This window comes from Prosopis cineraria, unplaced genomic scaffold (genome assembly GCF_029017545.1).
Source record: "Prosopis cineraria cultivar Desert tree isolate PC_DT_omini unplaced genomic scaffold, ASM2901754v1 PC755, whole genome shotgun sequence".
Classification (NCBI taxonomy): domain Eukaryota; kingdom Viridiplantae; phylum Streptophyta; class Magnoliopsida; order Fabales; family Fabaceae; genus Prosopis; species Prosopis cineraria.
Genome location: NW_026556080.1, coordinates 1 through 26,471, shown reverse-complemented (window position 1 = coordinate 26,471; position 26,471 = coordinate 1). Strand labels below are relative to the sequence as shown.

At 32.7% G+C, this 26,471-nt stretch overlaps 1 protein-coding gene and 1 pseudogene across 1 annotated transcript; one reads left to right on the top strand and one right to left on the bottom strand.

Annotated features, from left to right (window-relative positions):
• Window positions 1–775: 775 nt before the first annotated feature.
• LOC129298252 (translation factor GUF1 homolog, chloroplastic-like) lies at window positions 776–9,864 on the top strand. Its single transcript, XM_054936638.1, has 22 exons — window positions 776–1,069; window positions 1,146–1,322; window positions 1,892–1,978; window positions 2,594–2,650; window positions 2,840–2,905; window positions 3,182–3,244; window positions 3,583–3,627; window positions 3,726–3,826; window positions 4,056–4,152; window positions 4,337–4,408; window positions 4,494–4,648; window positions 4,774–4,831; window positions 6,012–6,092; window positions 6,184–6,270; window positions 6,412–6,483; window positions 6,608–6,742; window positions 6,861–6,934; window positions 7,291–7,378; window positions 8,655–8,732; window positions 8,957–9,032; window positions 9,278–9,318; window positions 9,629–9,864. Exons 1-22 carry the CDS (start codon window positions 776–778, stop codon window positions 9,722–9,724), a joined length of 2,100 nt encoding a protein of 699 aa, XP_054792613.1. The 3' UTR covers window positions 9,725–9,864.
• A 7,935-nt stretch (window positions 9,865–17,799) lies between these two features.
• Window positions 17,800–23,686, bottom strand: LOC129298251 (MACPF domain-containing protein At4g24290-like; annotated as a pseudogene).
• Window positions 23,687–26,471: the final 2,785 nt, after the last annotated feature.

Below are 26,471 nucleotides of genomic sequence, written 5' to 3'. Positions count from 1 at the left end.
TCCACTGTCAAAAATCACACCAAATTCACTTTATTTAAAAACAAGATCTATTTAATTTTGTTACCTTTTGGTTGATTTTTGCATATTATATAGATTATTGATTTCTATTCGATTCTGGTTAATCTCTCCCTTTTATATTTGGTTCTACTTGGGTTGATTTATGTTTGATTTTGGTGGGTGGGGTTTTTTTTGGGGTTTAATGTTAAAAAATTAATTGAACATTTTGATTATTATTGAAGTTCTAAGCTAGTTAGGGTTCTACTAGTGTAATTTTTGTATACATGGTATTTTAGTATTTTTAATAAAAATTATATAAAGATTCCATGGATATACAAAATATGTTTTTAAAACTCACTTCCATATCCATATTCACTTCTATATTTATTTTTATTTCTATCAAAATTATTTATAGTATACCAAATGGGGCACAAATAGTATAGGGGGAGTGTGTGTGTGTGAGTGGATCATTTTTCCCTATGGGAAAAGATTAGGTTGGGCGTGATAAAAAAATAATACTATGATAGTATAACAAGCAACCTTTTTAATAAAATATAAAATAGGTGTGATAATAAAAATAAAAAATGATTGGAAAAAAAATAAAAAATCCTTCATCACTGTAATTGGGCCTTAACGACAAATCCAAAAGTATACTGGGCTTCTTTACCGCGCAACGACGCCGCGTGAGTTGGTCGTTAAACTGGGCCCACTTCAAATACATGGGCTCCACCAACCTTGCAATTTAAAAGCGGACACAACATACGTGGACTCAAAAAGAATGGCCGCAGAAGTTGGTTGTGGCTGTCTCCTCTTATCCCGTGAAACTCAGTTGCACCACCATCAGCGACGGCGAGCAAGACGAACCAGAACTCAAAAAACCGCTAGCAAATTACAGTTCTCATCCTCACTCTCACCTGTTACTGTCGAATCTTGCTTCTCTTCTTCTCTCTCCAAAAATGGTTCCTTTTCCACCCCTTTCGGCGCCAATAGGTTCAGAGTGTGCTGCCAGGTTGCTGGTGGCACCTACGACCTCGAATTCTCCGCCAAAGTCGGCCAGGACCGTCTCTCTAAGGTTTGAGCTGGATTTAAGTCTGGAAATATTTGTCAGTGAGAAGTTCTTATTCTGGATTTTATTGTTCCATTTCCAGGTTCCTATCTCTAATATAAGGAATTTCTGCATCATTGCTCATATTGACCATGGGAAATCAACCTTAGCCGACAAATTGCTTCAAGTGACTGGTACTGTTCAGCAACGAGAAATGAAGGATCAGTTTCTTGATAATATGGATTTAGAGCGAGAAAGAGGCATTACAATTAAGCTGCAGGTTCACTTGTTGTATTCTTATCCTCATTGTTTCTCATTTAAGTAGCATTCCTACATTTCTAATATATATATATATATATATATGTTTCTTCTAGTCTACTTTATTATTGATATGCAACGATATGTATCTTGTACGTTGTTGCCCTCGTTAAAATGTGTGTTCTCCGAGCTTCTTAATATGGTCTCACCGTAACATGAAAAGTGGAAATTAATGGTAGGTCATGTTTTTCTTGGGTTTAGGCAAACGTAGTGCTTTTGTTCTTAAAAATCTCTTGCTCTGCTACCCTAACGTTAGGTTCATTACATATTGTTTCTATTATTTGTTTTGGCTGTAAAGTGCTCTTAAAGAAAGTTGTTCATGGATGTACATGTGAATGATGGGAAAGGAAAATTGCTTATGGTTTCTCAATAGCCAATTGTTTATGTCTCATGGGCTACAATATTTCCGAGTAGGGTTTATTTCTTTATTTGATCCTGGAAATTGGAAAAATATACTTTTATTTCATGTTTGGAGAATGTCACCTCTATTTAATGTTAGAGAAAGTATTTAACTAGACTTGATCATGGCAGGCTGCTCGAATGCGTTATGTGTTTGAAAATGAACCATATTGCTTAAATCTAATCGACACCCCAGGGCATGTTGACTTCTCTTATGAGGTACGTATGTTTGTTGCAGCATACTACTTTTATCTTTATATGAATTACCACGTTGCATCAATCATATCTCTGTTCTTTTCTTTCTACTTTGTAATCCATATGGAAGCTATTTTCAGATGTAAGTAATGTCTTATGGATTTCTCATTTGGCCACTTAACTTTGCTGTAAAATACTATTTTTCTCAAAAGATTTTTTTAAGTTATAAATGGAAACTTCTGAATACATGTGCTTTCCAATAAATTATTTTTCTGATATAACCAAATCTGTAAAAATATTTACTAGTTTAGGTGATGTTCTCTTTAAGATGTTAGAAAATATTAACGGAAAATGCATTTCCTTCTAGTTATTTTTGGCTTTAGCTAATATTGGAAAAAATAATAATAGTAAAATGTATTAGAATGCAATAAAATTTTTGCTATACATGCCAAACATAGTATGTTTGTTGGTCATACTTTGGGCCCGTCTGAAATCTGAATAATACCTTGTCATACAAGGTTCGTATATTACAAGTAGATAATTGTACATCTCCTTCCTTGCGCTAATATTTTTATCAGAAGGTGATGATTTTTCAGTGTATTTTATAGTTATACAATTAATGTCTTCGTCTATGCCTAGGTTTCTCGATCACTTGCTGCATGTGAGGGTGCTCTTCTTGTTGTAGATGCATCACAGGTGAATCTTTACATATTTAACTGTGTTTTTTTTTTTCTAGGTCTAAGGTAGGTCACACACTGCTCATCTTTGATTTGAACATTTGAAGTTCATGTTAAACTATTAATGATTTAAGTTTATGTTTTTAACTATTAGGTAGTTCTAAATTCTACTTTGCCTTTGTTAAAAAAGTTTCTTTCTGAATAACAGGGAGTTGAAGCACAAACACTAGCTAATGTTTATTTAGCGTTGGAAAACAACCTTGAAGTTATCCCTGTAAGGATATTTCATTTACTAGTAGCTTATTTACGCTTGTTATAATAGTTCATAGATAGATTGATTTTTCTTTATTCCTGTTACTTATGTAATGATTTGGAGTTAATAAAGTGGCTAATTCTTAAATATGGATAATATTTCATGGGCGTTCCCTCTATGTTATATTATGGGAAACTGGTTTTTGTCAAGTTTTTGACTTAACTTATTGCAAAGACTATTAATTGATGGAACCATATGTTTTTCTGTCTGATGAGAAAAATTTCTAATCCATTGCAGGTTTTGAATAAAATAGATCTTCCAGGCGCTGAGCCAAATCGAGTTATAAAGGAGATAGAAGAGGTCTGTTTGTCAACCTAGACCATTACTGGGGCTCTAAATTTGTCCATTTTCAAGGGGGCAGGATTCTATGTTCCTGCCTTTTATTTATTTCATATTTTACCATTAATATCCATTCTCTAATTACCTTTTGATATTGTAGAGTCTGACAATTTGTATTTTTGTAGATATTAAATTGTTATAGTTTTTCCCTCCAGCGGGATAGTATAAATTTGACAGTTAGTGTTAGCTAGAGCTTTCATGCATAATCATTGCAAGTTTCTCTGTTCTATATCTGGGAGTTGTCTTTCAGTTTTAGTGGATGATTCTTATGTTGAAACTTTTAATGGATTCCTCTGTAGATTGTTGGGTTAGATTGTAGCAATGCAATCCTCTGCTCTGCAAAGGTCAGTTCGTTGTCATTAACTTGTGTTTATACATGGCTTGTCTTTTTGACTGATAATCAGACAAGTGGGTCTTTATTGAAATTATTTTCTTGTTTTAGGAAGGAATAGGTATAACTGATATTCTCAATGCAATTGTTACAAGAATTCCACCTCCTGCTGAAACAGCTGAAAGGCCATTGAGGGCTTTAATTTTTGATAGGTATGGACCTTTTTCCCTAGATACTGTTCAACTTATGCATAGACATTTAGACGCAGACAAAATAATTGCATTATTATGTTGTACATTGGAAAACCATTGAGACGTAAGATGGTACCCAAGTTCTTGAGGCTATCACACCTAATAACTAGTCTTGTGAGTTGGGCTCTCCTTTGACAGTTGACTCAACTTTATATAGGTGCTTTCATTAATTCTTTGATTCTTTGTGCAGTTACTATGATCCATATAGGGGTGTCATTGTATATTTTCGAGTTGTAGATGGAACTATAAAGAAAGGTGACAGAGTTTATTTTATGGCTAGTGAGAAGGTGATGTATTCTTCCCACTCTTATATCCTCTTTCTTAGCCGCCTGAGTTTTACATCATTAGGCTCCATTTATCCATCATAGTTTCAATCATCTATCCATTCTGACTGCAATTTAAATAGCGTGCTGGCATTTTTTGTTGCTGTAATTAAATGCTTTTAGCTGAGCAAATGCTATAATACAACAGGATTACTTTGCTGATGAAGTAGGAGTTCTTTCTCCCAGTCAACTGCAAGTTAAAGAACTGTATGCGGGTGAGGTAAAGTGATACTTATTAATGCGTTGGCTTTCTTATTTATTTTTGAGTGATGAAGATCTGTGATGTTTGTTGTGTTCTTTAACAGGTGGGCTACCTTTCAGCATCTATAAGAACTGTAGCTGATGCTAGAGTGGGTGACACTATTACCCACTATGGCAGACAAGCAGAGAACTCTCTCCCTGGATATGAAGAAGCCACTCCGATGGTGTTTTGTGGCCTATTTCCTGTTGATGCAGACCAGTATGTTATCTCTCATTTGTCGCTGCCACCCTCCCCCCCCCCCCCAAAAAAAAAAAATCACAAATGATGGATTTAGGCACTTTAAGTTCCCTGGAATGAATTACTTTCCTCTATTTTGTTATCAGATTTCCTGAGCTACGTGATGCACTTGAGAAACTACAGCTCAATGATGCTGCACTGAAGGTATATGAATTATGTGCTGTAAAACATGAAACTGCTTTTTTTTTTTTTTTTTAATCTTCTTAATTGCTGGTGCTCGATGGAAGTATGTTAATGTGTGTAAGTGTACGCTTATAGAGGGATAACAATTTGTGTGTCAGCATCAGCTTACTTTAAAATTGTTGATTCAATATATTCTTGAGTTAATTACGTAGACCTTCTCTGGGTCATGCTGAAATCACATAAACCTCCCTTTCGTTTTCAAACTATACATGAATCTCCTATATACCACAAAGTTATGCTACACTTTAAACAGATTTCAATTTTTTTGTCACTAATATACTTGACAGAAATTCGTTGGTTGCAATGTAACCAATATACTTCATGTGGGTTTTTGTCACCAAAGTCGTTACTTTATTTCCTTTTTTAGGAGAATGTAGTCAGATCTTTAGGTCTTTTGTTATGCATTGATATCTTTTTGTCCCCCTTGGAGGGTGTAGAGATGTTTGCATCTCTTGATACTTGTATTTTTGACATGAATAATAAGGGTGTGTTTGGTTCAAGGGAAGGGGAGCGGTTTGATGTTACCTTGTTTGGTTTAGGAGGGGAGGGGAGAAAAAATCATGATATATGGACAATTTTACCCTTGTTTTATTAGTGTTGAGATACTGACAAAGTGTATCTATATCTTTTGAATTTATCACGGAGGGCATATTGGTCAAGTTGTGACAAATTTTACCCCCTTGCCCTCCAATTTTTTAAGCCAAACCCCAAGGGGGGGGCACAAGATCTCTCCCCCTCAACCAAACACCCCTAAGAGAATAGGAGCATCAATAACTAAATTTCTTCATTAACCAGATTTATTTTTTAAATGGATGGTCTTTTAGTTGTTAAATTTAAAATTAAACTAAAAGGTATATTTTGAAAATAAATGGTTGTTTGTGTAGTTTCAACATAACACAAGAATGTTGATCTTTCTGCCTATCAATCTGCTTTTTATGAAATTTTCTTGTTTCTTACCATGGCAATCTGCATGCATAATCTTTTCCAGTGCTTGGTGCATTTGTCATGAATTTACAAGCTACCTCAATTCTGAACTAAATTACTCCATAGTTGGTATCCATTTTTCTTGCGTTTCAGCTTGACTTTGGTAGAATCAATAATAAGCTGATGTGGGGAGTTTGTTTTGTTTTCTCGAATCCAGTTTGAACCTGAGACTTCAAGTGCCATGGGATTTGGCTTTAGATGTGGGTTTCTTGGACTTCTCCATATGGAAATTGTTCAGGTTAGATATCTGCATCTTCTAGATTGGATGCTCAATCTTATATCTACTCCCTGGACCTTGAAATTACCTTCACAAAAGCTTTATATTACAGGAAAGACTTGAGAGAGAATACAATCTGAGCCTGATAACTACTGCTCCAAGTGTTGTATATAGAGTGAACTGTGTAAATGGTGATACTGTAATTTCTTCTCGATCCTAAACTCACTTTTCTCGAAGTAATCTTTGTTATCTAAATTATTGATTCTAATTGAATACCCTCCATATTTTCTAGTTAGCTGTTTTATTAATACCGCAATTTCATTAATCTCAATTATTGAAGGTTGAATGCTCAAATCCTTCTATACTCCCTGAACCTGGAAAAAGGAAGTCAATTGAAGAGCCATTTGTTAAGGTTATTTCTTGTACTTTATGAAATCCATATCCCTGATGAGTTTTTGAAGTAGGCCATGCTGAATATATTGACTTTTTAATGCTGTAAAATTTCATGTTACTTTATTTTTGAGTAATGTGTGAAGATTGAGATGCTTACACCAAAGGATTACATTGGTCCACTTATGGAATTGGCTCAAGACAGAAGAGGGCAATTTAAAGAAATGAAATTTATCACTGAAAATAGAGCATCAATCACCTATGAATTACCACTAGCGGAGGTAATCTCTTGGTTTTTTTTTTTGTCACTCCACTCTAAAATCTTTTATGCACAAATATTAATATTTATCTAATTTTGGCCTATTCGTGTCTTGCTCTTTTTGAATATCAATTTTGCAGATGGTTGGTGACTTCTTTGACCAGTTAAAGTCCAGAAGTAAGGGTTATGCTAGCATGGAGTATATGTTCATCGGGTAAATGTCTATGAAGGCTGCTGTTGCCTTATTTATCCATTAGATAAAAGAGATATGGCTACAGTTGTGACTAAACTGATATGCTGTCTTTTGTAAAAGATAATGGAAGAATTCAAATGTAACTGTAACTGTGGGTGTTCCATTTTGACCTCTATCCTTTTTCTTTCATATTATACAATATATACTGCTTGTGTAAATGGAGCATTGTTCTAATTGGCCTTTCAGTATGCGTGTCATTACTAGCAATATCAAACTATTATCTAATACATTGCCATTGTTGACTTTTAAAGAAATTCATAATACAGAGAGCTATAAAAACTGTCAATGTGTTATTGACACTTTGTTTGCTGACTCAGGTACAGAGAAAGTGACTTAGTTAGACTTGACATACAGATAAATGGTGATCCAGTGGAGCCATTGGCTACAATTGTTCACAAAGATAAGGTAATTTATTGATCTTGCTGAATTAATGGACATTACCTCATCATATAAGTAGTCCATAGCTCTATGCAGTAGTTGGAAATAATGCTGTTGATTTTTTTTTTTTTTTTCAGTTTGTCATATTTTTTGAGATTTCTCTTCTCTTGATTGTGAGAGCAGACTCCACTCCTAATAGAAAAATTACCCTTTTCCAATATCTTACATGTTTATCAGAACCTCATACTTGTAAAAAAGACTTTTAACTAGTTTCATGAGATTAAGGAAATTAGTTAAATGTAACTTTGTTTTTTTTTTTTTTTCAAAATTATCCTTTGATTGGTATAGTTCATTGGGGGGAGAGGGGGATGGAAAAGCCATTGTTTTAAGCTTAGAGTGAAAGAGATAAGGGCATTGAAATGAGTAACAAATGTTTCATTAAATTTTGTAAAGGGTCTTCTTATATTAAGGACCAATGGATAAATCTTATAAATGGTATTGGAAAAAGATGGATTTAGAGTTTATTTTAGTTTGTTAAAATTGGATCTCATATAAGTTGTAAGATGGATTTTGACCATGTTAATTGAGATTTACTTTTCTAGTCTTATTTATAAGTAACTTTCAATATGTTTCACTAGAACTAAGTAAAACTTTACAATTCATTGGCACTGTCTAAAAATTTAATAAGTTCTTAACTTTACTCCTATTAAATATACATCTTTTAATAATATACTTTCTCTCATTAACATTTAAGGGAAGGCAAAAGGGGTAGATTATGATAAAAAAATTAATGATGTGGCTTATAAATGGAACCAAAAAAAAAAAAAAACTCTTTATCTCTCCGCTTTATAAATAGGACCAAAGGGAGTATATAAATTATGTTTATTAATTATTTGGGTATTTTATGCTCTACATATTTTTTTTCGATAGATTATAAGTAAGAATTATTTATTTTATATATTTAAATCCAAGATGTGACATTATGTATTTACATGACATTTACAAAAGAAGGATAATAGATATCACCAAATACCGAGGCCCAAAGATATTTAGTGGCACAATGCATTATTAATTTTCATTTCTTGCTGACTTCATGTCATCCCACTTCATTTTGAATGTACTTATCGTATAAAGGTGTGATTTTATCTGCAATTTGCTATCATTTCCAAGCACAGTATGTTTTGGCGTATATGAATTCTTGCTATTCATCACTATAATATAAAAAGTTATCTTACAGTTATTAACTTTCTTGAATTCATGTCAAATGTATTATCAGAAACTCATTTGAAGCTTAAATTTTCAGGCATATTCAGTAGGACGGGCTTTGACTCAAAAGTTGAAAGAGCTCATACCACGTCAAATGTTTAAAGTTCCAATTCAAGTAAGATCTACATGCTCTTTACTCCTTTCACGTATGATTGTTTTTAAAAAAAAAAAAAAATTGATTCTCTAGCCTTGTATGCTGGAACTTTCAGGCTGTGGCTCACTTTCTCTGTCTGCACCTCTGACACAATTTGTGCATTAGATTTCTAGCTGAGTATTTAGAATCCTTGTTTTTCCCCATTCAGCTAACCTCAGCAACATATGCTTGCAATCTTAAGCCAGGCTTGTATAGGTTCAAAAGTGATTGCTAGTGAGGCTTTATCTGCAATAAGGAAGGACGTGTTAGCTAAATGCTATGGTAAGACAAAGATTGCGTAGCTTTTGGATTGTAATCTTTTTTCCCCTCAAATAATTTTTACCGGGCTCTCAAAGGCTTTCCTGTTCTTTTAGTGTATGCATTTTGGGGGGAAGAAATCTATGCAAATATGAAGAAAATAAGATTCCGTTTCGTATAATCATTGTGTTTCCCATTAAATTCCTTTCTCTATAATGACCGTCCTGATTAATCATTATTTATATTCTCTCTTGATATTATTTTTCTAGGCGGGGACATTTCAAGAAAAAAGAAATTACTTAAGAAGCAGGTATGAGTCAATTTTTTTTTTTTTTTTACTGTCATTATTTTTTATGGAGCTTTGAGGTTTCTAGGTGGCTATCAAAGCATTAATCCGTATTTTGTAGTTAGGTAGGTGATCCATGTTTTGTAAAATTTTGCATATTGCAACAACTGCTACCTCTGGCCCCACTTATATGCTTTCAGGGGAGGCGCAAAATTATTTGTGTGAGAGGAGAGAGAGAGAGAGAGAGAACAAAATCTGCAGACGAGATCTATAGTTTTGATTCTACAAATTTGCATGACATTGCCCCTGAGAGTGTATTACCATGTGTAATCAGGCTGAAGGAAAGAAAAGGATGAAAGCAATTGGTAAAGTTGATGTCCCTCAAGAAGCCTTCATGGCAGTCTTGAAACTTGAAAAGGAGGTGATATGATATCATGACTTGCAACATAATCTGACTTGGGAAATATGTCAGAATCTTGGTGTATCATAATCATTATTTTGGAATAATGATCCTCATTATGTCTGTTTTAAGGGAAACTAGTTGCATATAAGATGCTGAATTTCGTTTTACTTTCGGTTCATATTATGCCTTAGCTATTTAGCATCTTTTTCGAAGCAATTACTATCAATATCCATATACTTGTCAACGTAAATCTTACCAATCTTAGAATATTAGGAGGGTGACTTATTTTAAATGTTGTGATTAATGGGAACTGAGTTTAGTGGACTGAGTTAGTTTCTTATAATATAGTGAACTAAGGTTGAAATTCTTATTGGGAGAAGTTCTGTTTCTAATAAAAGGATATCTTTAAACAATAAAAAAAAAAAATTTAGCAACATGCAAAATCCTAGTGGTCTTGGGTGTTTTTTTTTTTTTGGGACTTTTGTTATTTGGGTTTGGACTAAATATATGTAAAGTGGTCAATTTTTTTTTTATTTCTTATAATGTTCTGTTTATTTTTCTGCGGAAAAAAAATTTGATTTTCGATGTGTATACACTTACTGTAGAGTCTCCATATATATATATATATATAAGGATCCGGTTCTAAATTCAGTGTTCAATAGAATGAATTCTATCTTTTGGTTTCTGGACCAAAATATCTTCTGGTCAAGCTTTAAATGAAACGAGGGAAGTGATGTTAATTGAGTTCAGGCCCTGATGATGAAAGATCATTAGAAGTACACCGAGCAACAATGCTTATTTGTTTATTTAAGCACAAAGCACTGTTATATGTTTTAGATGATCGAATTTTGTTATGATAAAGTCATATTAAGTTAGATACAATTGCAAATTGTTGAAGGGACCAAGTTAAATGATCTATCCAGTCCTACTTTTACTGAATTATATTAGTGATAGTGTTTACGGGAAGGGAATCCGTGTTTTTTGGCTTTTCACATATATCTTTCAATTGAAGGTAATTTTGTTTGAAATATTTTTAAATATTAAATGTGAATACCTCTTAATAAGAATTTGAACATTGTTTGACATGTTATGAGATATAATATTTTTTGTTAAATTTAACCTTGGTGTAGAGAATCTTTGTGTGAAATAAAAATAAAAACACTGGTTTAGCCTGGAGAGATAGTGAGGTTTGTGATTGGAGGTGTTTAGATGTAAAAATGGGACCATCGTCCAAAATCCAAGTGTCCAGACCTTTGTTCACACGTTCTTCTGTGTCACTCTTTCTGCGTGCGTGCATTCTCTTAAAAAAAAAAAAAAAAAAAACTCACCTGTCTGTTTTATTTAAATAAGTAAAAACGTTTTGTCATCTTCCCTGCCTGAAAACGAAAAAACAAAAAAGAAAGATTTGTAAGAGACGCTAACGTTAAAAAAAAAAAAAAAAAACCTGAAGTATAAGTCTTTTAGGGACGACGAAATGCCAATCCTAGCAAAATCACTAAAATAAATACTTTTCTGAGATAGAGCGACCATGTATTAGTAATATAACCCCCCACAAATGAAAAATTTATATATAGTTATATCAATATATCACCTAAATCTGTTCCACTAAATTCATCTTTATAAAACAGTGCCAGCTTACTTAGGGCTCCGTGACACAAGCTTCTCAATAAGGGTGTTCAAAACCGATCCAAACCGAAAGGACCGATCCAAACCAATCCAAACGACAAAAACCGATCAAAACCGAACAACAATTAGATCTGCTTCGGTTTTTTATGATATAAAAATCGATTGGTTCGGTTCAAGTTTGTTTTGAGTACTAGAAACCGAACCAAACTTGATTAAAAAATTCTATTTATTTATTTGTAAAATATATAACCATTTATTTACAAGAAGAATTTTGTTTTGAATTTTTATAGTAATAAATAAACATTTTTAAAATACTTGAATGAAAATGCATAATATTAAGTAATTATAATAATCATGCTATGATCATCATTTAATTATTTACAACCTAAAAGCCTCAGCATTCAATTTATCTATAAGAAACATTTTTTTTTGAATTTTGTATAATAAATTTTTCATTATTTATTAAAATATAGATACATAGATAAACATTTTCAAAGGATTTAATGAAATACATAATATTAAATAATTTTAATCTTAAGAACTTATATAAATTTTTATGATTAATTATTGTTATCACATTGAAATTTTATTACATTTTTATACCTCTATTTATGAAAAAAAAGGAGTCAAAAAGAATTAAATTTAATTTTAGTACATAGCACCATTATGAAGATGGAGAAAAGGAAAAAAAAATTAAATAAGTGCATTAAAACTTGATCAAGACCTTAATCAAACCGAATCAAACTGAAAATAAAATCGAACCAAACCGAACTTCATAAAAACCGATCAGGTCTCAATTATCAGTAAACCGAATGGTTCGGTTCGGTTTGGTTTTTGCCCAAAACCAAACCAAACTGAACCTATGAACACCCTTACTTCTCAAGTTACATTTAGTTGAAAGTGGGCTATAGGTAAAAAATCTCATTAGGCTTCGTGTATGAGCCATCGAGAATGAAGCATAAGTCAACATCAATAAATCATGAGAAGATAAAAAAAAAAAGCTTTTTTGAGTGGGCTGCAAGCTCTGTCAAATTTTCTTTTAATATAAGAGATAATATTATATCTAAAAATAAAAGAGTGAAACGTCACTTTCATCGATCAAAAAGACCCGACTCATTTATTACTTTCATGACAAAAACAAACAACAGAGAGGAAAAGAGTCACAGGGCGTTTCACGTTAGAGGAAGGTTGTAGGAGTAATGGCAGAATGAAGACTTAGGTATCTCACTTCTCTCTCCCTCATGGTTTCCTTCTTCGCCTCATACTCTCTTCAAATTTCAAATCTTTTCTTTGTTTCTCATCATATCTCACTTTCATCTGTTCTTTCCCTTAGAGAAAAGGACAAGGCATGGCTAAAAGCAGAGTTGGGGCAGTGATGCAGGGATTCATAAACATAAAGTTGGAGAAGAGGCCAAGGACTCTAGGATCAAGATAGTAGGACTTCATTTCTTTTTTTAATTTCAATCCCTCTATCAGTAAACATAAACTTTTTGAATATATATGATAATAGAGGAATGAAAGCCAAGAGGATGAAAGGTTTGAGTAGCTTGATTTTGAAGAGAAAAGAGAGGGTGAGATGATGGAGAGGCTCAAAAGGAAGGAAGGAAGCAAAAGACTACAGGTAATGATTCCTTGCTCCTACTTACCTTCTCTTTATGTTACTAACTTCTAGACATCAAGATTGAACCTTGAGATCTTGATCTTGTGATTTGACTTGACGGAGATGGCAAGCGAGTTTTGATTGAGCCGCTTTGTTTCTAATAAAATTTCTTATTTTTCTTTTTCTTTTCTTTCTTTTGGTGCAAAGGAGATTCAATGAAAGAAGTCTGGGAAATTTTCTACTGGATATATGGCTTTGTTGTATCAATGACTAAAAATCTAACTTAGAGCCAAAAAGTATGGACCATCCAAGGAGAAGTAATGTATCCCCTTCTTTTCTTTGACTTTTTGCGGGTTCCTTTTTGAGCCTTTATGCTTAATCAATAAATCTTTAGATATTAGATTACTAACTTTGGCTTTTAATAACAGGTGACTGCAACCAAGAGACCCATGAATAGTGCTTTAGAAGCTGATCTTGATCTTGATATGGCTAAAAAGGTTACAGCCTTGCTTGAGGAGATGATCCGGTAAAGGATCCTTGAAGTAAATTGAAAAGCTGAGATTCCATCAATATGGTCTTTTACTGCAATGCTCCGTGTATTTTATTCAATGATGGGAGGCTTTTGACATTATTGTCTAAAATACTATGGGCTAAGCTGATTTGTGCATAGAGCCACTTGATTTTAACTTTCTTATACTACGTAGCCTTCAAATACACTCCAGTAAAACCACATGTATTTGTTTTTTCTAAGTTATATTTATGTTGATTATAGGGACGTTTTGATCACCTTCAAAAGGATAGGGAACTAAAAGAGTTGGTAACCTCAATTTCCATAAAATAAATGGAATATTGAGATTTAGTTGCTTTCTAGCTATATTGGTAGCTTAGTTAATCATCATCTCTACTATGTATTCGGGAAAAATTTATGAGATGTGTATTTTTCTTTACTATCATGCATTGTTGATTTATCTAAAATTGGTATTTTTATTACTAAAAAGTCCCTGTTGTTTTTGTCGATTGTTTACTTAAAAACTCCCTTTATTTCTAAATTATGTACAGGAAAAATGTGTTTAGAAGATAGCCCTGCTTCTTCTCCATTGTCATTCAAAGATGAACAGAAAATAGACGTGCATGCTTTAATCGTTAGCTTCAATTTTATAAGTTCCATCATTTTCAAGCTGCATGTTTTTGTTGTTATGGATGAATGGTGAGAAAGAGGAACAACTTGTGTCGTCAACTAATGCATCGGTATTTTTGGGAAATATTATTATTTCTCATCATGTTCTTTAGCAGGGATTTATGGAAGAAGAAAGAATTATGTCAGATTAAAGCATGTTGAGGAATATTTAGACTATATAAGTAATCTTGTAAGGATAAAATTTTATTATTTATATTTTGATGTTTATTCCCATATATGTGCCGTAACATTAGGGGCGTTAAATCTTTGGCTTTTCCTTTATTTTGGTAGGATACAGAAATTTGAAGACAGTAAATTTAGATTCACTTATGTGAGAACTCGAGATTCATGGACATTAGTGCAGTTTGAAGTTTTAGAAAAGGAGGAGCTTATTAAGCGGATTCATTGGCTTTAACCTTATAATGCCACTCTTTCAGTTTACCCGCTAGATAATGAAGCCCTATATGATATCTTTTTTAGGACTCTTAAATTAACAACTCCCAGCTGTAAGCGTTGTGCTCACTTTATTTATCTCTTAAAATTATGCATTAATTGAGGGTTTCTTGTATTTTTCTTTTGTTGATTAGAGAGGTATTAATCTGGTAATATGAGACAGGGCAAATCACGTAGTGCCTATTAATATTTGTAGATAATCATGTGCCAAACATGCCCCTTATGGTCTTTTTAATGTAAATGCAAGGCAAATTTTAACTGTCCAAACTTAAATATGGTCCGTTGCAATTTCTCTAATTTCTGATATAAAAGTGGTGATGGAATGAGGCATTAACCTTCTTTGAAACTATTGACAAGTTTTTTATGTTTATATGAGATCTAGGCAGTAGAGTTATGCCTTTTGTTTTGTGGATTGTAATATTAGGCTTCCTTAGTGGTAAATTTTGTTTGGCGTATACAGATTGAGAATACTGTAATAAGTTTTTATGCTCAAGTTAGACCATGGTGATAATCTGGCCGCAGAATTATGGGTATGCTTTATGGGTTTAAAAAGAGCATGGGAGAAAGGGTGTAGAAAGGTTTTTTGTTGAAAAGTGATTGTGCTGTGGATCTCAAGATAAGTAGGGCTCGCTACAGTGAATGACATGTTGATAAAGATATAATTCTTGAGATCAAATCACTTCTTCAGAGAGAATGGACAGTGGACGTTACGCATGTGGAAAGACAGTTGAACATGGAAGCTAATTACTTAGTGGAAAGAGCCTTGTCTTCTCCCTTTGGCTTTCCTCATATTGCTGGGAACTCCATTAAAGGTTTCTTTGGTGGTGATAGTCTGAGTTAATTTTGTTGTCTTTCATTTTTGCTTTCCTTTGTGTGTGTGTGTCTGTGTAAAATACTGCAATTATAAGTTTACAATATTATGGTAAGGATTGTTCTTCTTTTGCTTTGCGAGAAATATAAATTTGCTTTGCTTTTGCATCATTGAATATATAAATTTCTTTGTTCAATGGGAGCACTTATGGTGTTGCAAGACACGTTTGTTTTTGTAGCTTCTTATTCTAATGTACGTTGAATGAGATCTGAAAATTGTAATAAATTTACACGTTTATAATAATTTTTGTTTAAGTAATTTTTTTATACAATGTTCAAGTAAGCTTAATCTGAATTATACAGTTAGTACACGTAAAAATTGTTTTGCATGTACAATTATTGAGTATAACTCATTTTAAATTTGGCCCAATTCCAATATTGAATTCAATTCAATATCACTACGAAGATACAGGTCTAGCATTACAAAATCTTAATTATCATACGTACTTACATGAAACCATTGCAAGTTGACTATAACCAATGTTAAAATCCTCCTTTCATAGAACTTTTGTGCAGAACATTCTACAATAATTCTAATCTTCATTTTATATAATTTTGAAGTAGAATTAATTTATACATAATTCAATTAGACATTACTGATAATCTCTTGGGGTAGGTAGTAAAAGCCAGCTACATTCAAAATAAAAATGGCTGTTTGTTAAAAAAAAAATAGTAGTTTTAGTATAATAAGGATGTGAAGTTCATAAGATTGTATAATGGAGGCATTATATATAAATTTAAAATATGTGCCCAAGATAGATAAAGACATTATGTTTAAAATGAAAAAATTATAGAATATAATATCATAAATAGGTAGTTAACAATTTTAATTTCCTTACGTGAAAGGTACCGAAACAAACAAATCTTGCAAGTAATAAATTATCTGAGTTAATCATTATATTTGATCAATATTTATATATATAATCTTCTATTGTATTGCATGGGGAAGTAAAAACAGGATATGTGGCATTGTCAAGGTAAGAAACTTGGATGGGCTGTAGATTTTGATGCATGATCATGAAAATATTAATCAAAGAACAACCACAAATGTTACTTACTGAGATTTTAGGGGCTTGGGCTCATAAAATTATATATGCATCCTAATTGTCATCTATTTTATGCTTGATTCCATTAAGTTGTAGTAATGGATTAATATTTCTTTATTATTAATGAAGGTTGTGAGTAGATGGGATTTTTTTTTTTGTTGGGTAGAAATGCCTTTTATTGTGTAATGAAATAATGATATTACAACTAATATAGTATCAATACAAAGATTATAAAGTGTGATATTTAATTTGATATAATTTTTGCTCCTCGTGCATCGCACGGGGTAGCAAAATCTAGTTGTCATCTAAGATGATGACCCGTTGTTTCAGGTAGTGGGGATCATGAGTAACGAATCAATTGGGGAGCCATTTGTTAAGGTTATTTCTAGTGCTTTGTGAAATTCATATCCCTGCTTAATGTTTGAACTTTGAAGTAATCCATGCCAAATATATTAACTCTTTAGTGATGTAACAATTTCATGTTAATTAATTTTTGAGTAATGTATGCATTGAGCCAACGATTTTATAACTTAATGACATGAAATTCACTCTTATTGGTGATAGGTTGCGGGTTCAATCCCGCTTGTTTCAAGCATTTAGCTTACCTTGTGTACTGAAAAAAAAAAAAAAAAAAAGTATTCACTCAAGGGATTGGCTTAAGATATGAGAGGGCAATTTGAAGAAATGAAATTCGTCACTGAAAGCAGAGAGCATCAATCACCTGTGAATTGCCACTAGCAAAGGTGATGTCTTGATTTAAATTTTTGTCCCTCTACTCTAAAATCTCTTTATGTATTAATATTTGTGTCTTACTGTGTCTTTGAATATCAAATTTGCAGCTGGCTGGTGATTTCTTTGACCAGTTAAAGTGCAGAAGTAAGGGTTATGCACTTGTGCTAGAATGGAGTACATTTTCATTGGGCAAATGTCTATGAAGGCTCTGCTTCATAGCATATGGCTTTTGCCTTATTTTCATCCATTAGACACAGGAGGGAAATGAGGGTGAAGCACATCGGAGATTAGGGTATTTCTGGGTAGGATAGGCTTTGCTTGCAGCCAAATTGCTTTAAATGATTGACTTCCTCAACATTATGCAACCAAAATTGACCTGGAAAAATGATTTTTTTTCTTTAGAAAAAAGATAAGCTAAATAACTGAGACCTAATCAACCAAATAGGAAAAATAATTCAATAAAGCTTTTAGAAGTCACAAGTCATATTGAAAATTTATGTGACTTTCAAGGACAATGCCAATAAAATATCAACCAGAGTTCACCCAAAAAAAGAAAAAAAAAAAATCTTCAAGTAAAAACAATGTTATTAGTTACAGATACATTTAATTTTCTTCCAGAATATATTTCAGAAAGAACTTTTGAATATTATGATTATATACATATTACAAGCATATTACTGGCTAGGATTCTGACTGAATTGAAAATTAAGCAACTGTACATCTAATCCTATTAAAGAAAAAAAAATAGTATTTGCCACAGCGGATGAGGATTATCTCCCTCTAACCATCCATGGCAGCAGCACCAACATGCTTGACATCAATTTCACAAAACCAACACTACAAGGCATCAGTTTCACTCAGCATAACAAGGTTCAGGAGTGAATACTTAACCATCAGATATATTTTCCCATACTGTAAAGCAAGCCTTGCTCCAGACACAACCCAATACCCCGGCGAATCTTCTGGTCCTCTCACCATCTCTTCTGTGTCGACAAACCTCAGAAGCTTTGGCGTGTGCACTGGAAGTGGTCGCGCTGCTGAGTACGTGGTTGACCCTATAGTCACATCTCCTGGCTTTGGATGACCCTTCTGCCTCTCTTCAGTGAAGATTCCACAGAATCGCCATGACTTGTGGCTCAAGTTATCTAGATTCGGCTCCCATTCTGGTTTCTTCTGAGAGGTAGATCCGATGACCTTGGAGAAGCGCAGGCGTAGAAAGAGACACTTGTTCTCAACTTGTAACTGAGCTCCAGTGACAATGGAAAGAGCATCATCTGACTCTACAGGTGCAGTGCAGACATATGAAAAGCTATTCCAGCAAACTTTTTGATGGGATGTGCAGTTATAAGAGTTACATGACAAATAAGCATTTTCATTGTCTGAAAGTGGGAAGGACTTGGGTAGAGAAGCCAGATGCTGCAAGTGAATTGCTAAGCGGTTGCTTGTTCTCCCTTCTAACTGTAATCTTAAGCCTATTACTGGTCTGTTACCTACATCAACCTGCCATAAAAGGAAAGAGGATATGTCATGGGCATTTATCTAACTGTTTTGTTTTTCAAATTAAGTCCCTTAATCTTTTGGAATTCACATTCTGCATCACTAATCCAGGTCAGGTTAGGTGGATCGATGCAGAACTCTGACAACACGTACGTTCTTAAGTTACAAAGGTCGAACCCAAGAATTCATTTAAAAGAAAACCAGCTCCTTGCCAATCACACCAGTCAAAGTTGATAACAGTACAATTTTTTCAATTGACAATTGTTACTAGGATAGGTTTCTTAATAGAAGATATATCAGATATTCTAATAAAATCTAATGCAGACCATTTAAATGACACAAGGGAAGCAATGAATGAAGCATGGGAAGTGCAATTTGTTTGTACCACGCAATGTACAAGGTGTGGGAGAATAAAACTATAGCCTTCTCTCTTACTGAAGGGAGGATCTAATCACTAATGTTTTTGAGACTATGAGACGATGGGAGTCACGTAAACTTGGATGGGAAAGACCAAAACCCCTACTTATAGCCTTCATAACCCAAACCATCAAAGGGTTTTAGCTCTTCACTTTCCTCTAACATTCATAAACCCAGAAAGTCATTAAGCGGAACACTTTTCACATGCATAATTATCAAATACATCCAGGTACATCCATTTTGGATAATGTAAATCTTATTATTTTCCTTTAATATAGGCCGTGTATTTTCATGCGATCATTAAGGATACAATAAGTCTATCATAAATCTAACAAAGCAAGCAAAGGTATGGCTCTTCACCATCTTCTCAGGCTAGGCATTCTCTAGCCTGTAGGAAGCATGGGAACTCTTCATTGTTCACAAAAAAAGCATAAAGAACTTACTGGAATTGTGTCTATGTAAGCTTAGGACCAAAGAAACCAAATGTTAGCCAGGTGTTGACTTGTTGTTTCCATCGAGCGCCAAGCCGTATTTCACTAAGAACAGGAGCCCAGTGTCTTGGAAGCTGGAACTCAAAAAACTGATGCAGATCTTTGATTGGAGGTTTATCTGTTTCAGGAGTAACAAGTTTATTCAGATTCAGTTCATCCAATTTCAGAGGGAGGTACATGCCTTGTTGAAATTCACAGGTTTTTCAGGTGTACCAAACAAGTTCATTGCTCACATTGAAGATATAGATTTATGGCATGGCACACAAATCCACTTCCACGGATGCTTTTCAAGAGGGATGTCAATGGAACAAGAAACATGGAGATGACATCGGGTTCCAAGTCGACAGTATCAAACCATTCCTTATGATATAGCATTTCAGTGCTTCCACCCCTCCTACTGCTTACTACAACCACATTCTGCAAACACAAGAATTTATCAAGCTGTCTTGTCATCAAATTGTGGTTACTCAAGAGAGAAGAAATTCTTAAACTGGATTGAACGAATGCATATGCAAGAAAGAATTTGGCAACAGTCCAACGAATTTAAAGTTATTGAAAAAGGTGAATAAATACAGATGAGTGCAATACCTCGTCATTGTAACATATATCCTCAGAAGTCAAACTACTATTTCTGCAGAACCCATAAACCTCATGTCAGCTTTATCCTTCAAAAGTTTTTGGAGATCAGAAGGTTGGAGGTTCGATGAATGTGATTGTCTTAAATATAACACATCCTTTCCTCCCATGCTCACCCCAACTACAACATGAGTTCCAAACTCCTCTATAAACCTTGCATGATTTAATAGAAATCAATGTCGTCATTGTGAAGCCTCTTAACAGTTTCCAAAATCTTCAAATAAATCATGTTCCACACACAATCTTTCCTCAGCTCAAAAACATCTTATCACAGGCATTAGGGTTAAAATGGATAGCATTGAATGTAGCAAGAGCTTTCCATCAAAGTTTCTGAATCAAAATTGAAAAGAAAAGGAAGGTTTTAGCTTAATAAAAGTTAGTAACCGTGTTCCTTTGAGACCAAAGTATAGAACTAGCATCAGTGAATGGTGACTGTAATGTACAGAGTCACAGGGTCTCACCTTGCTAAAGCTTCAGGATCCCATGATGATGGAACAGCTTCTTTGACATGATCATCAAGTTCTCCTTGGTGTTTTTCTAGTTCAACAGTGTAGCGTTTGATGAACCATCCATCATAAGCAAGAAATTTAATGCTATCAAAATCCTTTACACAGCGATCAGACATCCCAAATGAAGCACAGAAATTCCCAGACGCAGTTCTGCCTCCTAAGCACATTTCTTGGTTGAAGTGCTCCAACATCTGAAACAGAATACAGGAATTTGGTCTTCAAAGACACGCACGTTTGACCTGCTAAACATGAATTTCTGCAACTATAACTAACATACCTGCTGTAAGGAGAGAACATCGGAATGGATTCTAAGAGATTCCCCTCCGACACATTTGATAGAGATGGGAACGTTTGGAATTGAAACCCCACCTGGAATCTCCAGATTACGGCTCTGTTCTTCATTGATAACCATCAAGCTCGAACCCTTTTTGCAGTTGTTGAAAGATATGACCTGGGTTATGTCAAATCCCTGGCCAATTGAGTCAATGGCTTGCCGGCCTGCTCGTGGGACGTGAATCCCTTGAAGCCATTTCTAAATTTGAAGGCTTACCAGAGAAGATAGGTTTGAGAAAAAGAAGAGAAACCATTAGATTCAATTCTGAATCATTCTTGTAAGTTTCATCGATCAACGTTAAAAGGAGCAATAGTTATGCTGCTCCTAATATTCATGTCGATGTCGTTTATTTGGGGTTTCACTACCTTTATGAAGACTGAAGAGGAAGTAGCTAAGAAGCAGAACAATTTCCTTTTGCCCTTTCCAAGAAAGAGCGCAATTTTCCCAAGAACACTTGTTCTTTTAATTTTTTTAAGGCATTGATTTGTCAAAGTCAAATCCAAATAACAGTTTGAGTGCTACTCGCCTGCTTGGATCTTATTTTTCACATGGACCTTGCACGGTTGCATTAGTTGAAGAGCTCGTTTGAATTTAGGTATAATTAATTAATTAATTATTAATATAATTAATTTTGATTATATTATTGATTATGTTAGAATATAATCTGTTTGCATATTATTTTTTTAAAATTAATTTTAATATAATTAAAAATATTTAAATAATTTAGTCATGATTAATTTTAACTATATAAATGGACATTATTTTTTAAATTAAATTATTGATAAAATTATATATAATATTATTAAATTTGTTAAATTTTATTTAAAAAATAAAATATATTATTTAACTTGTATATCTGATTAATTATAAAAAATTAAATTATATTAATATAATAATTTAATTTATGTAAATAAATAACTCAATATATTATGTTTAAATAACATTAATAAAAGAGAAAAATATAATTTTTAAATATTACACATCAATTTTACCTTGTAAAAAGAAAATTATTATTGATATTTATAAGTTTAAAAGTTTAATATAAATAAATTAAACCTACAAATATATTTGAAGGTGGATGTGAAAAGTTTATTGATGGAATTGTCAAGTATGTTGACAATTTGTGTAGCTTTACCAGAGATATCACGCACACTCTACTTCAAAAAGCATATTATAATTTATATTTACCTGATATTCATACTTATATTTACTATCTTGTAATAAAGATGTATACCGACAATTTATGTTTCCAATTTGAATGAAAAATCAAGAAAATTGATTATAGTCCAACACATTTCACATTTAAGGTAGAATAATAATCATTTTCAAACGGACCAAATATGTAAGAATTCTTAATTCCTTTTTTCAATTCAATGCCCTTTACAACTCTTCACCTACTTAAGTCCAAAAGCAAGCAAGCAGAAGATGGATAGCATTTGTTGCTTTGCAAGATTAAACGTGGCACTTTAAATTTAATAATTGATTTAATGGAGATCATTATTTCCAATCAAATATATAGTTCTTGTAGCTTGATTTCTCAGGATTTGGCAAAAAAAAAAAAAAGATTTTGTAGGGTTGGGGACAATTCATCAAGAATTCAGGCTTGTTACTATAGAATTTATAGGTGAGGGACATCTAGAATGCCGCTCGATTTTGGGTAAACGTCTCCCTTAAAGTTACAAAGAAGCAAACTAAAAACATAACCAATAAAAACTATCACCCCACAGCTAACTAAATGGGTGGGAGATCAAACAAATTACAATTAAAAAAAGATTATAAGTATACATTTGAATTAAAAAATTCGCAACTAAAGTTAAAAATCAACTTAGAAAAAAATATGTGATTGTAATGTGATTTACATTTTGATATCTTTTTTTAAAAGTTAGTTAGACAAATTAAAATTTATTTGGATGATTTGATTTAAAAATAGTTGAGATGTATAATGATAAAAATGAATATCAAGTTTGTTATATATATATATATATATATATATGACTAATTTGATGTTTATAGGAAAAATATTAAACTTAAAATTACAAGTTTTTTAGAAAAGTAGATTACAAATATAAAATACATTGGTAAGTCAAAAATCTTAATTTTTTAAAAAAGTTAAATTAAATCATAAAATTCAAAATATTCAATTAGGATAAACTAAAATAAATTCTTAAATTATAAAATATGCAATTCATATGAACTACAATTTGATTTCTAATTATATCACAAATATGCTCATGATCATATGTACTTGTCGTGATAATTTTGGTAAATTTAAGTATATCTCATCACTATCTTTATCATACGCATGGTGACGACCAAAATTTTTAATTTAAACAAAATTTCCTTTTAAGGGATATTTTATTAAAATAAGTTTTTTTGCAACTTTGATTTTATTTTATTTTAGATTATAGGAGAATTTTGGATCCTTTTTGTAATTTTTGTTGGGTCTTTTTTTGTAGTTTTCTTGGTATTTTTCTTGTAATTTCCCAAACTTTCTTATCTGATGGTATTTCTTCGCGTGAAAGAAAATAAAAAAAAAAGGAGCATTGGCGTTTGTTCTTCACCAACCTTGAGTTCTCTCTTCTCATCACCATCGAACTCCATCTCTTCACCTTCGGCTTGCTCTTCCTCTCACTGATGGCTGAATTGGTGCATCTTGGCAACTAGAAGTAGCTCACTAGAATCTGTTCTTCCTTTGCTGTCATCTTTTGCTTATCCATCCAGGTACAGCGTCTGTGTGTGTGTGCTTGTGTGTAGCTTCAATCCTTCTTGCTCTCTATCTGCTAAACGTTTTATATAGGTGTATGATAAGCTAAATTTTTCTCTTTTTGTAGTCACGATTTTTGGTTTCTGTCTTCCTTATTTGAGTTGTAGAACAGAGCTTGCTTCCTTCACCAATCTCAACCACGTGCTAATCTTGAACTGTCATCAATGTACTGTAGTTTGAGGTCAATCGTTGATCCTCTCTTCTCCTCGCTACAAAACTTGTTCATTATCTTCCTTTTTGCTGTTCATCCGTGTTTGTCTTGTGATGAGCTAAATTTTTGTTCTGTTTGATGACTAACAAAAGGGGTTGTAAGCATGCATATTCAACCTTAGTTTTTCTTTTTCCTCTACTACTAGGCACTGTGTGTGTTTATAGAAAAGCTCAAGTTTTATATATATATATATATATATATGCTGATTCTGCTTCTTTCTCATATGGAGCAACTAGGTTGAATTCTTCCTTTGTCTTTTGGTGTAGTCTATGAACTAAGGAGAGGCTGTTGTTTCTGCACTTCTATTCAATGTTAGATTGCGATCCTTTTTTCTCCTATGAATTTATAGGCAGCATGAATCATCCTTTCTCCTTCCCCTGGCCAAAGAACGTGTCTCTGCTTCTCCTAATGTCTGTTATAATTTTGAGGAAATTGATTTGTACTTTGAGTGAATGCTGTGTATTGTTATAGTTTTGAGAGGAGCTGAATGGTGATAATAAAGTTATTGTTAAAGGTTGATTAAATTATTGGATGATTATTGTGAACCAAATTTTTGATATACTCACGGTATTTGCAAGTATACTTGAAAGAAGAAGTTGATGGAAATAGGATTATTAAAGTTTTATTAAGTTTTGAAAAGAGTTATATTAATGGTTGTGCTTGAATGTGCCTAGTGGTTGTTGACTACTTAATAGAGGTTGTTGAAGGGTTTGGTGAGAATTTTAGGGGTTATTGAGAAATTTAATGAATAATTGAAGAGATTTAATGTTAATTCACTTTCTTATATTAAGAAAGGAAGTCAAATGACATGAAATGTGGTGGTTTACATGCTAGATTAAATTGGGACAATCATTGGAGTAAGCAAGAAATAAGAGAGTCTGATCATAAGATTTTGGGAATTCAAGTGAGTGGGTTAGCATTCAAATCATTCTAATAAAGTGTTTATAAATCTCCTTCATTTAAATTTTACTATTATTCCTTTATAAATTGTACAAATACTCTTGTAATTCTTTTTTTTTTCTAACAATTTTTTTTATTATTGAAAATGCGTTAATTTTACTGATTTATATTACTGATAAGTAATAATTGAAATGGATATACGACAAATGGTATTATTTCTCAGAAGTAGTTTAATTATTTAATTCTATGTTTGTAAATTTTTTTATGCAATTATTTGTGTATGGAGGAAATGAAAATAAATTTGAGCAATGGAAAATAATAGTTGAACAGTGTTTGAAAATGATAATTTTGATAATGCTTTCTTGCTTGACACACGCTTGGTTTTTAATTAAAGAGGGACTGAGTTCAGAACGTTGTTGCTAATAACAGTTCCGTTAGCCCTTGGCACGCCATGGTATACCTAGCTAGCAGGTTGCTATTGGAGGTGCTAGTCTTGTGCGATAGAAAGGCATGTAAAATGGAGGGATAGTTATTCGCGAGTATCATATTCATACTTGTATTTGTAGGCTTCAAGCTTATGCTTGTTCGTGGTTCTATCGCGCTTGTTTCGTGGCCTTTAGTGGTGCTTGATTGATTAGTTATCTTCATGGGACTGTATGTCCACGTTGTTATTCGTTCTGATAAAGTCCTCCTAAAATTTCAAATTTAAATTTATTATTTTCAAAAAATATTCTGAAAATACTTTATCAAAACTGTGTTTATTGTACGTTTTTATATTTTGTAAACAGTGAAATTTTAATACACAATATGTGATTCTATTTGCCTTTCTAAATTCACAATCATGCTAATTATGAAAATCATTATTTATTTTAAATTTGGATAATTCATTATTTCATTAAATTATTTGAAGTTAAAATTTATTATTTATTGTCTTTATATATCTTCTTTATTAAAATCTGGATCGGGACGCTGCTCACTGGTAAATTTTTGGTCTCAAATATGTATAACTGATCCTTTTGCCTCCAACTGACCATGAGGGCCATTCTTGCTTTTCGGATAAAGGAAATACATGGTGATTACTCACTGGTAAGATCTTACATGTTTTTGCAAAATATAAGCTAGTGCTCCACGTACCATATAGTTAGATCCTAATTCTATTGGTTATTGTGAAAATTTTTGGAAGGGAGCCAGGTCCGTGCTGGTTTGATGACAAGTTAGTTAGTTTTGTGAAAATTTAGGAGGAAGTCCTAATTATAAGGGAAACTCTGCTGAAATTCCTACAAAATTTAAAAAACTTTAAGAACTTTATTTATTGATATATAACTTGCATATATTGCCAATTTAACTTAACTTTTAGATAATTAAGATTTTATGAAATGTGATTCTATGTCATATTTTATGCCGATCATATTTTAATATTATTAGGTGTGACACTCATGATCACTTATACTTTCATCTCCACTTCGTATGAATTGAACATGGATAATTAAATTTCCCCTAATAAAGCTATG